This window comes from Apteryx rowi, unplaced genomic scaffold (genome assembly GCF_003343035.1).
Source record: "Apteryx rowi isolate R43461 unplaced genomic scaffold, aptRow1 scaffold_396, whole genome shotgun sequence".
Lineage (NCBI taxonomy): Eukaryota > Metazoa > Chordata > Aves > Apterygiformes > Apterygidae > Apteryx > Apteryx rowi.
In genome coordinates this window covers 204,474-218,986 of record NW_020450485.1, presented here as the reverse complement: position 1 = coordinate 218,986, position 14,513 = coordinate 204,474, and the positions used below count along the sequence as shown (strand labels likewise).

The 14,513-nt window shown below is 38.3% G+C and overlaps 1 protein-coding gene across 1 annotated transcript in view; it reads right to left on the bottom strand.

Annotated features, from left to right (window-relative positions):
- The window catches only part of OCA2 (OCA2 melanosomal transmembrane protein), a 222,030-nt gene that overhangs the window by 115,919 nt on the left and 91,598 nt on the right, over positions 1-14,513 (bottom strand). The window contains exons 10-14 of the mRNA XM_026074701.1: positions 8,948-9,019; positions 8,023-8,088; positions 6,872-6,928; positions 5,746-5,870; positions 1,915-2,053 (exon numbers count right to left, since the gene is read on the bottom strand). Coding sequence (XP_025930486.1) covers positions 1,915-2,053; positions 5,746-5,870; positions 6,872-6,928; positions 8,023-8,088; positions 8,948-9,019 — 459 coding nt within the window. The remainder of the gene's footprint in view (positions 1-1,914; positions 2,054-5,745; positions 5,871-6,871; positions 6,929-8,022; positions 8,089-8,947; positions 9,020-14,513) is intronic.

Below are 14,513 nucleotides of genomic sequence, written 5' to 3'. Positions count from 1 at the left end.
GAGTATTTATACATCTGAGTCCTCCTAAAATTATCAGCATCTCATTCAAGAAAACTGTAAAATTATTTTCTTTCAATTTGATTGCTTAATTGCTTCCCTTGTTTATACTCACTTCTAAAGGTTCTACAGAGATGACGATTTTCTGAGTATTTAGGAAAATGACCTATGTGGTAGGTGCTAATTATTCTCTTTTGAAAAGAAGGTTGAAATAGTTGCATAGATTTTATATTCAAAAATGTAAAATTCAACTATCAAAACCATCACCCAGGAATATTACAGTCACCAAAGTCATCATCCAACTAAACTGTTATAGTAGCACCTTTCAAATATTTTGAAAGTAAACATTTAATAGTATTTATACTATGAACTTTCAAAGACATTTTACTAACTGGACAGTACTTAATTCCCTTTGAGAATATTTGGTTAGTTAAGAGAGATCCTTTTTTGGCACAATAGTAACATAATTGTCTCCAATTAAAAAAATCTAGAATTTTATATTACATTTCCCAGCTATTACATTTATATTTATATTTTTGCATATTTATTTATATTTTATATTACATTTGCACAGCTATTTTTGCACTAATCTGTACACTACATTGAGTTTCTTTAAAGTTATTCATGGCATTTTTTGAGGAACCATTTGGGATTCATAAAACCCGGCCAAAACGGAAAACACGCGTGCGGCATCCTTGCAGGCTAGCCCATTACACCGCTGCACGTGCTGCCTTGCCAATGGTTGTTGGCACAGCCCTGCGAAAGGGCAGGAGGACAGCAGCGCTCGCTGTGCCAGGAGGGGCTGCTGCTCACTGCCTGGGCAGAGCCCCCCAACCTCCCCAGAGCATTGGAGTCTGGTGACGCACAAAAGGCCCCCGAGGGAAGCGCGGTGGGAGGGGACTTGCCAGGCGCCCAGAAGCAGCCCTCCTGTTCAGTGACGAGCATCACAGAAAAAGCATGGGAAAATGGTGCAAGTGGCAGCTCTCCCCCGAATCCAGCATGGAGAAGGAGGGAGTCTGCAGGCGGCTGCTCTACCCACCTGAATGCAGGTGGGAGGGGCAGCAGGGCTCTGAAACATCAGCTCTCAGGGCTCGGGAGTACCGCTGTTCAGCCCGGCACCAGGCACTGGAGCCTCCCCTTTGGCACAAGCCAGCCAGCAAAATGAAGCAATTTGGTTCTTCAATAGGAGAGCCAAGAACAGGAATTTAAATTTGTCTCATTATGCTCTGGGGCTACCAAAATGTTGGCAGGAGCTAAGAGCCAGCTGAGGCCTGTGCTACACGGGAGGAGCCGCTGTTCTCCTCTCCCCCTCCGTCCAGGTGGACGCCTGTCAAATGACAAGGTCTCAGCTGGCATCTGAGTTGTGTGTGACAGGTGCCACAGAAAGCAATGCCATGTCTCGCTGTGCGCGTGCCACCTCCTGCGGTCTGTGTGCGTGCGAACGCTCCAAAAACGTCCACAGTTAGTTCTGTCTTATAAGCTCTAAAAAGGAATGAATGTTCTCAGTATATTTAACTTTTGGGAGAAGAACCATTGTAAAAAAGAAGCTTGGATTTTCATCTTTCTTTTCACATCTGTTTCTCTTTTTTCACTTTGCTACCCTCTGTTCATACCCTGCCTTTGCTTTGCTTCTTTCTTCATTTTACCATTGGCAAGCAAAGCCCCCAAAATAAAGAAAAGAAAACAATTATTCTCAGTCCATATCATAAAGTCTATTTTTCATCACAGTTTCCCCCCTTCCCCCCCAAAAATCACTCTGTTCTGTCTGATTGTCCTACTGAGGAAGAAATAGTGTGGCAGAACAAGTGGATTGTGTTGTGTTTATATGGATGTCTGGGGGAAATAAAGATGTCACATTGCATAAATCACATCTGTATTTAATTTTAGTAGCAAAACAGCTTACAATGCTATACATACCTCCTTCCTCAGCTCCTGCTTTGAAACAATAATCACATTTGGGGGATCCCCAACAGCCGTGGCAGCCCCTCCAATATTTGTGAAGATTACTTCTGCAATCAGGACATGCCTAGGATCAAGATTAAGTACTTCACATAGCCTGCAATATAAAGAAAATGAAATTAATATCTTAGCCTTTTATTAAATTACCTTAAACCTTAAAATTTATAAAATTTACAAAATACACTTCTTTCAGTTAAAAATTGCAGGATGTTAAACATTGTATTTATATGTGTGCATGTGTGTATTGTTGATGTTTTAATTTTATATGTGCTGCAGTAATTATGGCGATATAAATGCAAAAAATGTAGCTATTTTACATTTATATTGCAATAGTTACTGAAATGATATTGACACATTTTAAAAAAGCATTTCATTAAAAGTACCAAATGATTACAAGAGTTGGACTACTGAGAAAGCTGTATTTCAAATTTAAAACCTAATTCTCAGTGTCATACGACTTTTTCAACCATGTTCCCTAAGTTACACTGACCTATGGAAAATTATTCCAGGTGATCGCAGACTCTGCTCTCAGGCTCAGTTATTAACCTTCATGTGGGGAACAATATTAGAGGATCATCCAGGCAACCTATTAGCCATGAATCATTCATCAGTGACCTCAGCTTTCAGCCTAGGTTTACCCAGTCTATTCTGTTCCCATTTTTTTCCTTTTTCTAAAGCCTGATCTTGTGTATTTCTAGATTTATTTGCAATGCAGGAAGAATAGAAAATTTACATTCTTTGTTATTAAACAAACCTCAAATATGTTTTTAACAGCTCATGGACCAAACAGGTTAGTAGGCATATTTCATGTTTGGTAAAAATATAGCTTTCAGTAAGAAGCAGCATCTTGAAGTGCTCTGGTAAATAGGATTGACTCAGTAACCTCATGATCCTTTTCAGTTCAGAGCCCACTTGCACCCAGTAATCTGCACACAGATTACTTGAATTTACACAGATTACAATTATACACAGATCTGTGCAATATGCTCATTTTTGAAGCACATGTTTGACTTGAAACTCGGGCCATGCCATTCAATGCTTACTGTTGAGCTCATGCCTAAAGGCTTTGGAATAAGGAACAATACACATTCCTGGTCACACTTACCAAAATGTAACTCCAATGCAAGCACAGAGGCCAAGGTGATTCTGGCACCTGCACCCTGGGTATATGTCATAAACACTAGGCTGTTTTTTATTAAACAAAATCGAGTTACTATAGTAACCATCTTCACCTGGAGCTAGACAAAGCCGTTGATGAGGCAAGGACCTGAACCCAAGAGGGACAGTCCACACTACTTTCTTTTCCATGGGTTATCAAATGTGGTGCCTTCTCCCCTCTGCCGCGCTTGGAGGAAACAGAGCCTCCCATGGCAAACACGGCCAAACCATACTGGAGAATATGGGCAGCAACGGAGGTCTGAACCTTTTGGGTTCAGCAACTCTCCCCACAGGGCTAGATAGGTGGGACACAGGTCTTCCTGTCCACCTGCCCCCAGCACCACAACATGCCAGACCGTGGGAATGAGCCAGAATGAGAGATAAAATAAGCGTACCTCTTAAGTGGCCTTTAAGTGGCCACGCTTAAACTATTGGCCCCTCTACATAATACAGGAACTGGGAAAGAATGGACAGTAAGATTGCTTTCTGAGGATTTCCTTCAATTGTGGTGGTGTCACACATTTCCCTGAAGGAAGAGCTGAACTTTATGGTTCAGTCTAAATCTATATTATTAAAACCTATATTTCAAAGAGAAAAGAGTGCATTGCACAAAGCTTAACTTAATAAGCTTACGCTGTCACCAAGAGTGTCAATTTGAAACTCTGAAGAAACACAGTCAGATGCCACATATATCAGTATATAAAAACTCCAGAATAACTGCACAAAAATGTACTACTTGCCTAAAAGCAGAAAATTATGCAGTTGAAGGGTACTTTGTAGTACAGCTGGCCCAGGGACCATACTATGATTGTACTTGTAATTTTAACTTCATCATTCCTTGAATTCCAAATGTTTTGAAGTATAATCTTAAATTTCCTTTACTGATTTTTTTTTTTTGATGGTCCTAGTGATAGTTTGAAGGAAGAACCTCTAATGTACTCTTAAGAAATGCCAGGACCCAAGCATAAACAATCTTAATGTGTTAGCTGTGTAGTAGGATTGAACTTTTCCAGTTTTCTTACCCTAGCTATATAATCTCTTGGGAACAAGCACCAGTCCTTTTCAGCTCCCAATAGTAAAGTATCTTAAAAATAAACTACAGCTAAAAATGGCTGGTTATTTTTATCAGCTTACTACCAAATGCAAAGAGGAACAAGTATCATATTTTACATCCTATTAATGGTAGTCTAAATCCCTATAGTCATAGAATCAGTAGAATTTTCTGCAAGCTTTATCTCCATGGTAATGAGAGTGTAGAGCAGCAGAGGGGAAGCTGTAGACAAGGACTGAAGAGAATGACAGTAAGATAAAAACAAAAAGACTTCCAGCATGAAGTTTTCAGAAACAGGCAGACTATTATCTGCTTTTACTTCCTGAGATCAGATTCTATCTTAGTTTTGATAGTAATTCAAAGTACAAATGTTTCCTGCATACTGAGTTTCCCCTTCTTCAGTGTTACAAACTCATTTGGCATAAAACAGAATAAATGCTACCATAGCTCTGCCTATAAACATAGTTCATGATACATAGACCTCTGAATTGCAATGCATTCCCAATTATATTTAATTCAAAACATTCTGCAACACAGTTGAATAAAGCTTGGTGTTTAATAATTCCAATGCTGCTTACTGCAAGAGTTGAAATTATTGACTGGAGTAAAGCAAAGTGATCTCTTTAAAATTTAATCAGACAGAAGACAAATGGAGCTTTCATTCACCAGCTGTTTCCCAATCTAGAATAAATTCCACTTGCAAAATTGGTCTTTACTGCTTTAAACAAAATTTTAAAGCAGGAGCATATCTTAATAGAATTTTGTGTACTTTAATGTGTTAATGACTGCAAGCATTACATCACTCCAGATCATTTTAAAACCATCCTAGATTTTTCAGAAACTGAACAGGATTAACCAGATTTGCCTGGCTAAATGCAGGTTAAATTCAGGTTAAACAGTAATTTATAATCACACATGAAAATGTAAATGTAATTGCAAATCACATGTTATTGATTTACAGAAATCTGAAGTAATTAAATTCACTGTTACTTAATAAAAATCCCAAATATCTAATCTGAAATCATGGAATTAATCTGGGGCTGTACCAATATTGTGATCACCAGGAGGAATAAAATTCAGTTCTCATATTCCAAAACAAGACTTTTACTTGAAATCTGAAATTTGTTTAGTTCATTAATTGTCACTAGTATTAGAAAGAATAACAACTACCCTGAAACATAAATTATAAGCTGAAATTTCATATAGACATTAGCCAATAAAGGACAAGGCAGCTTTAATTAAAAAAAAAAAAACTGCCTGCTTACAGGAAAAAAAATCATCCGTTGTGGAGCATTTGGTGCAATTTGCTATTGCAGTTCAGATATGGAGACGAATCAGAATAGTTAGCTGCCAAAGCAGTTAAACAGCCTTCAAATATGCGCTCACTATCAACACAAAAGAAAAAAGGCAATTGATCCCCTTGAAAGCATTATCTCTTTACCCTATTACAAGAGATGCATTTGAAGTTTTAATTGCCATGTAGATGATCAAACAAAAGTCCAAACAAGCGTTTTGCACACATATCTACTACTGATTGCTAGCTATAAAAGACTAAGTCCAAAACCGTAACAATAAAGTACCTTATGGTTACTGGAGTAAAGAGCAGCATTGTGGTGACGTTGTCCAAGAACGCAGAAAGAATTGCAGCGATAAGGCACAGAATCATAATCATGGCCCACACCTTGCCTCTAGAGAATCGATAGGCCTAACGAAACCAAACAAATAGCAACAAAATAAAGGGACGAGAACATTCCAGCTTAATTTTCAAAAATGATTGATTAACAGCTTTCCCAAAGGTGAGGCAAGAGGGAGCTCAGAGCATTTAATACTCTATGCACTTCCAACAGCGCACTCTGAGATGTTAATTAATTTAGCAACAAAACACTTTGTGGAAGCGGGCAAACCTTTCCATTATACAGAGGAAGAAGCTCGTCTGAAGAGACGGCAGCGTGCCTCAGTGCCGGCAGCAGGTGCATGGCAGGGCCCTGTGGTCCGGGCTGCTGGCACGCAGGGGCTACTGCAGTTCAGCTTTCCCGCCCGCACCACGTGTTGGGAGATCTTCCCCATCCTCCAAGCAGCCCCGTCCCGACTGCACCCTCTGGGCAGCTATTTAGGCAGGGGTTGTGCTGACCTTTGTTTTGTTTGGGGCTGCTGTGCTCAAAGCAGTCGTCTTGGTTGTTTTTCAATTTATTTCTTTCCACTGCTCTTAAGAAAATAAAGCTATGCAGCAGGCGAAGGAGCCCCTAACCATGGGTGACACTTGCTCTGCAACTAATCCATCGGAATTACCCTTTTCGTATAATCTTTGGTTCTGCGGCTGTACAAAGGTCTGTGGCCATATAACCATGTAGGATTGCAAACCTAATGATCGTTCCCATATTTCCTCTCTCCTACTGCCTGGGTAAGTACAGATTTCAGCTACAGAGGAACAGCAGTCCTGGGTAAGTTACTGGGTAGTAAGTAGTGGGTAAGTTAGTAAGTATAATATCAAGTCAGCTTGATATTATACGCATGTCGATATACCTTACTGGGGGTCTTTGCCTTTCTCCTGCATAATATAGTTACTTTAAGGGCTTCCTTTCACCCCTAAGAGATTTTTATCAAGTTACAACTTGACCACTGTCATTTATAGTGCGATAAAGAAAGATTTATCAAAGATAGTGTTTGGTGTAATAGGTCTGATTAAGAATACCAAAACAAGCCTACCTTTACTGCACAGTAATCAAAGAATCCTGTTTCTGAGAATATGGCCACCAAAAGCATCTACCGACAAAGATGAAGAAAAAAAAGAGTAGCTTGTAACTGAATTATTATGCAAAAATAAAGTCATGTGGCTTGTGGTCCCAGCAAAATTCCTTCATATCTGCCACCATTTTGTGTCTTGTTTTTTCTGAGGATCTGATCACCCTGATATCAAGATATCTATGACAGCTGTCAGATACCTATTGTTAGCACATCGTATGCTGAAATTTAGGTCTCAATATAAACGGTGTGGAGGTGTCGTACTAGTCTGGTTGAATTTTATTTGTAATGACTAAGTAGGCATCATACATTAAACACTCAGTGTATCTCCCTTATGTCTTTAATCAAGAGAAGCTAATGACTGTGTGTGCGCTTTCTGCAGTAATGCTCTATAGAGTACAGAAGATATCAGCTCCAAAAATTGTCTACATTTTCCCACGCTTCCGGGAGGTTTCCTGTCCTTCCATTTTGCTCCCATTAGTTTTGTTTTTTTTCATGGCGAGGGTAGGGGGGTGGAAAAGCAGTGTCAGGAAATAAGAAAAGCTAAGGATTGCAACAGATAATGGCATTTTGTCTATGTACGATGCATATTTTGTGTTACAGTTTAATAACACTTGGACAACACTTTTTACCATAAATAGCTCTGGGCAAAGTGATTAAAATGATATATTATTACAATCTAATCAGCTATTTCTCTTCCATTTCTGGTTTGCTTATTTTGGCTGCAAACATAGCACTGACTAAGACAAAGAAAACCACTTTTTCTAGCAGAGTGTGTTTGAGGAAGGTTTCGAGTAAACAAAATTAACAAAATGAATGAGAGTGATAATACTTGGCACTTAAACAGGTCTTTCCATTTATAGACCTCAAGGATGTTTTTAGTATGTTATCAATATGATTTTATGGATGAAAAACAGAAAGAGATCAACATATTTAAAAGATTTCTCTTCCTTCAGATGTCTGATTATCATTGTTTTTGATAAATCCCTCTAGGGCCAAATTTTCATCCTAACATGTCTCAATAAAAGTACAATTAACAAAATGTTTAACAAGGAAACTAGATATTGAATGTGATTATTTCAAAACATTTAGAGCAAAAGATACATTTTCATTACCATTCCAAACAACAGCGCCAGTGTCTCATAATCAATCCACTCTACCACTTTGACCATACTTGGCCTCTGCAATCAAAAAATACAATTACCAGTGAATACCACAGAACACCTAATTTGTGATTAACTATGGAAACACAAACTCCAATTAATTGTTGAGCCATTTAAATAAGCTACGATAAAAATTAATAAGTGTTTCTACAAGGCACCCAAAAAGAACTCTTTTATTATTATTATTATCATTATCACTAATTCAAAGTACTGCTGGCATCTAAGTGGGTCATTATCAAATGCCTTCATTAGGCTATTGGTTCATCTATTTGCTCCTTTTGTAGCATTACAGAAATAAATGAAAATCGAATTATAGGGTACACCTCAATTTCCTTTTTGCTAACAGAACAGAAACATTCAGCTTCACCCGTGAATAAACTGGGAGGAATTTAAAGGAACATAACAACAGTGATATGGTGACCAGTTATGATAAAAATTGAGAAAATCCATCAGAGGTTTCACTAAATACCAACTAAGAGTAATTGGGGGGAAAAAAACCAAAAGGATTAGAATGTGTAAGCATGAGGTATAATTATTTAGGGTAGCATAAGGCAGTGCATTTCCATTTAGGTTTGATTAGAAACCTGACATTATTGAAAATAATAGTATTAAAGTAAATCTGAATTAAGCTGGAAATGGCTGTACTTAGCTTCCTGAAACTCAGAACAAAATAGCAACAACTGACTTTTTTTCCCCTCCCTGTCTATACCCTAGGCTGTCCTTTTTCCCCATGATGCCTCCCTTCACAATATCTGTCCTAGCATCTCTGTCTCTTAAAAAGATTGCTGTATCTTGTGGCCATTTAAAACAGGGTAAGCACTAGAATTTTTGATATCATACACAGAAACAAAGTGAACACTTATATTTTATAACTTACCTCCCCAACAACAGCTAAAGCAGCTAACGCTGCCAAAGAGCCCAACATCGCTGCAAGGGTTCTGTGAACAATCTGCAATAAACGGTAAGAAATGACTGAAAATCCTTTTAAACATCTCCTTATTCTTAAAAGGAAGGAGGGGAAAGGATAAAAACTCCTATAGTGGATTCTTTTCTTGTTTTTTCTGCCTTTTCTGCCCCAACGGCCTCTCAGAAAGACCTGACCAGAGAACAGCAGATTACTCTGCCTCAGTGTAGGATTTAAAAAAAAAACAAAAAACTCATGCCTGTGAGAAACCCTACTAGGACATCTCAAATAGTACCCAACCAGTAGAAACCAGTAACCCAAGAAGGAAAGCCATTCATCTTTCTTAACTTAAGGATCAAAAAGCTAGGCATCTCACTCTGAGCTAGTCATGCTGGTTTCCCTTCATAGCCCATGGGAAGGAAATGTGTGTTTCAGTAAATCAGATAAATCATTTTTTTCTAGGTGCTTGTTCCTCTGCAACAAAGCAAGCTGAAAGCTAATAGCTCAGACTTAGGGCAGATGAATCCTGCACAGACATACTAGACATTGAGTTTTAGGTCCAGTTTGTGGTCTGGAGTACATATAGATCTGGCAAGTCTGCGCACATACTTTCTTGCTCACACACATAAAAGCCGTATACTTTAGCTAAAATTCACTGGACACCTTTAGCATACTCTCCTCAGTTCCTCCAAAGAAGCATACAGAACTGATGGCTTGACAAGTGATTTCTCTTCCAGTTGCCTCATGAGTGTCCTCAGCTGCTTTCACCAGCGCTAGACTAACCAAGCCTTGAACAGTGCTTTTCGCCATCTCTAGTGCTTCTCTAACACACAAGCAACACATCTGAAAACAGGATCCAAACTTCCAAACACAACAAAACAGTTAAGTAAATATTCTTTTAATAATGTAACAATTTAAACACAGTAAGGACTTTGTCCATGTCTATGTATCTAATGACTGAATTGCACTTAATATGCTCAAGGAGGAAGTATTAAAGCAAACATGCCCTGAAAATGTGCTTTATATTCCAAGTGCTCATTTGTAATTATTTAATCCACCATGTCTGGAAGATCTGTTTCACAGATTGTATAAAATAATTCAGTTAAAGTAAAAATGTAATTAATAATAATTACACTACAAAAGACCTAATCTAATCAACAGTACTTACTATTAATGTGTTTAAATATTATTCAGACTCAAGTCAGAATTATTTCTGAGAAAGAAGTAAGACGGTCTAGAAATATCTCGTTTGCTACTAAATTCATAAGAATATTTTGCTGATGAGAAACAATAGGATGTGGACATCTCAAAGCCCTCCTGCCTGCTTGTAAAGGAAAGAAGAAAAGGAGACATTTGACTTTGATTTGTTCTTTGAACTAAAAATTTTAACAGTAACATTATTCCTATACAGCAAAGAAATTTACCAAATGACTAGAAAAATAAATATATAATTGACTAATTTTAAGAGCTGAAAAAAAAATCTGGTTTATTCGCCTGTGTTTTTGTTTAAAATACGCTGGAGAATAACCTACCCATTGTGACGAAGTACACAGCACAGACTACATATCCAACCAAATCCCACAGCAATGTGTGTGATAAGTCACTATTTCATCTTCAATTTCCAGTTTCAGAATCTTAGTACAAAAGCACATGTATGGCCCTTCTGATTCTGCAAGGTTGGGGGGCATTTGATACATTTGAGAACTACTGAGACTGACAATGGGATGCAGCAATTAGGTCTTAGAGTTCATTCCAATAAAAGACATGAAGGAGAGATGTCCATCAGGGAAGCAGATCAGCTTCTTACCAGGGCAAAGGAAGTTCAGAAATAAATTACTGGGGAATCCTTGGTTGTCCTCAGACTGGAGGTTTTCTGCTCATCTAATCACTCTCATTAGCTGTCTGTTTTGCAGTTCTCAGAAAGATATCATGCGTTTTCTGAGATTTGATTGCCTGTAGAACTTTTGGATTGTTACTTTTCCATATTGCCACATAAATGGTTTTGCTGTCATTATTGTACACTTCATTGTCTATACTGGGTTGACTGCATTCTCAGTTTCTAAGAGTTTGTTGTCACCTGCGGGTGAAATTTGCTTTAACTTCTCCAGAAAGGTGGGGGAAAAAATCCATACTAATGGTGTCATCCCTCAGCTCCTTCATCCTGGTGATTTTTCAAGATGCGTATACAGAGGTAGATTAGATCCTTAAGAATGAACAATGAATATTCAGGTGCAAACCTCTACTGCAAAAAACTTGTCAAACATGCAACTCTTCATTCTGGCAAATTATCAAGTGCAAACTATGTAAAACCTAGGAAGTGCGCTTATGTACAGATGTAATTATTTAAAAGCTGAGATTTGGGAGAGGTTTAGGAAAGGGTGAATTACTCTAATTTTCTTTTCACATAGAACAAACCCCACAAAAACATATATATTCATAAGGGCATTTTTAAAAGCTTACAAATTAAGAAATCAAGAGATACAGGTTGTAAATTATGCCACACTTTGAACCACAGTTCCACCCTTTACCTGTGTCATTTGTATCTCTGGAAAATCTCACACTTGGGAGGCAAAATTCAGCTATTTTTCTTTTGGAAAATAGTATGGACCTGATCCAGACCCTTTTGAAATCTGGAAAGAGGATGAATGCCATTTCATGATGAATCTCAGAGTGCACCCACAAGTAAAAGTTCAGGTACAGAATCAAAAGAAGAGCTCAGAAATAAATTAACACAGACATTTAGCCCCAGGGAAGTTGAGAGATTTGGTGGACTTCTGAATATAGAGACATTTTGAAAGATGAAGTGAGAAATCATCTCTATTTAGTTGATCCTTCTCAGGCTTGAGAAAGTATATCTTTGTTCATTCTTTAGTAAGCAAAGACAATTGCCCTAAAAGAACCCTGATTCATAACAAGTTCCTCTTTCAAACAGGAATAGCCTATGAGATCACAAATTTTGGTTGGCTGCCTGACCTGTTTGGATAGAGTCTCCATTTTACAAATTAAGTACTGAAGCAGAGAGAAATGACAGCCCAAAAGTAAGCTATGTTAACAGCAAGACCAACTAAACTCAAGTAATAAGTCCAGCCCTAACCTCTGGTCAATACAGCCATTTTAAGTAGACCTATGGAGTTAGAGATAATAACAGCTACAGACTGAATAGTCTATCAAAGTCAGTCAAAGAAACTCAGAGATTTATTTCTGGCTGTGTTTCATGGAGTGGAAGACACTAATGGTCCTTCCACATACAGTTAGTACCAATGATACACAGGCTCTGGATAACTAAGAGGAACTGTTTTGGACAGTGGGATTATAATATGTATTTGCACAAGATTCAGCATAATGCATCCTCAGCAAAGACACTGATGTAGTCAATAATACTTGCGGCTCATTCTATGATAATATATCTTCACTTTCCTCTCTATTTTATCTCTCCGTTCCAAAATCCATCTCCCAGAGCTGATAACCTCTTGCCTGGACTACTGTTCTGCTACACATTTGCATTCCTTTCACAAAAATCAACACTGGAATTCTTTGAACTCCACACACACATTGCACAAGCTCTTCTCCCTTTGTCTTTCAGTCTGTCTCCTACCCACATTTCTGTCACTTGCACACAAATGCCCCCTCACATGCTCCCATCCTCTCTGGTCCTTCTCAGTGGGTCAAAGCCACATGGCAAAGTGACCCCTTATTTTCTTCTCACTCTCTTATTTCTTCCCCACAGGATGGATTGCCACAGTTCACTGGTTCAGTCAGGCTGGCCACTCTGTAAAAAGCACTTCTTATAAAAGTTTCTTGTATCACTTGCTGGGAAGTTTCATTAAAAAAGCAAGCAATGGCCATGGCGACAGAAAAGGCAGGACAGAGCAGGAAGACTCAAAGCCTGTGTTCTTGCAGTCTGCTCCCCACCTCCCAGCCTGACTACAAACCTTATAACCTCTTCAGGAAAGGGGCAGCCTCACCATCAGAATCATCCTCATATTTGTCTGAAGAACACCTAGCAGTGCTGACTCAACGATACCACAAAGGATGATGCTTGCTTTTTACAAATGAGCAATACATACCACTACTGAAAACAATGCAGCAGTCTAGATTTTGTCCTTTACAATGCACAACCCAGTTCTGGAACTCACTGACACAGGATATCAGTTAGGCTGAGAGCTTAAATGAATTTAAAAAGCGGAATGGATATTTACAGAATTATATACAAGTAACGAAAACATCCAGAGCTGCAACAATGGAGGCAACAGCATCAACAACATCATCAACAATGTGCCGGTGGCAATAGCAACACCATAGGGTCATGTTATAGGGTCAATTTATAGTGGATAGAGATTAGAAAAACTTGCTCAGTGGGTATTTTGTTTCATAATTGTCTGTAGGTAGTTTGTCTCATAATTGTTTGCTGTGTGATAATGTGCTGAATGCTGGTATCTCATCAGGTACAGATGAGATAGAGCAGCAGAAAAGAAAGGTCAGTGGAGCCAATTGCATCTGCTTGATTTTCTTCATGCTCACCTATATTAAAGAGGCAGTCTAACCAATACCAGTAGTGAGGGTGCAGCAACATATTTCTCCCTCAACTGGTGACAGCTCCTAATGCTTTCCCTCCTCAGCCCTCCTCCTTTCTTGCTTGCTCCCTACACAAGTTCTGCCACTGCTTCAGCTGCAGGGCACTCTTGCCAGCTCCTGTGAATCCCTTATGGTGGAGGTGTAGACAATTTGTGCAAAAGAAATGATAAGGGAAAATTAATTGCCTTAGAATTACTTACTTAAGCAGGAGAGAGTAAAATCTGTAGGGATTTTCATGAAACAAAAGAGAGTTACTTGATGCAGTTTAGAAAGCATAATTTATACTAATGAGGTATTCAGGGAAGGGCTAAAGCAGCAGGATTCTTGTGGCAAACATGTAGAGTACAGCTGCTGAAAGCTCATGTGCATCAAGGACCATAATGTGACTACAAGTCACTTTACTTCACAAAGTCAGCAATGGCAAGAATAGATATTTATATCTTTGTCTGCAGACTATAACACTATTTATAGGTATTCTGTACACACAGCCATGCAAACCATAAAATAAGACTTACACTAAGTTAAACTTTTATGAAAATTGTATTACTAAACTCATCTTCATAAAGCAAAATATATCAAAACTGCATCACTGTACATAAGTATGCATTGTTTTCAAAAGTAACGAGACAAATGGCTTACTCATTTTCAAAGAATTTCATGGTGACTCAATATAATAGTACAATCATATGCATAAAACATGTGACCAAGACAGTTTAAGAACACAGACTGGAAAGGTCTGTGAACTTGGAAATATAAGCTGCCTGATTTAGTATTAATATGCATTCTCATTAATGTTCAATAAATTGCTGATCTCTGTAATCTGTGAAAATAACATTCAATGTACATTCAAAAACTCTTTATATAAGGTCATATTCCCAACGCAAAAATACTGCTTCTCTAAAATAGAAACATGAGATTCTATGGCAAACTATGAGACTCCTGAAGAATGTCTGCACAACCCCAA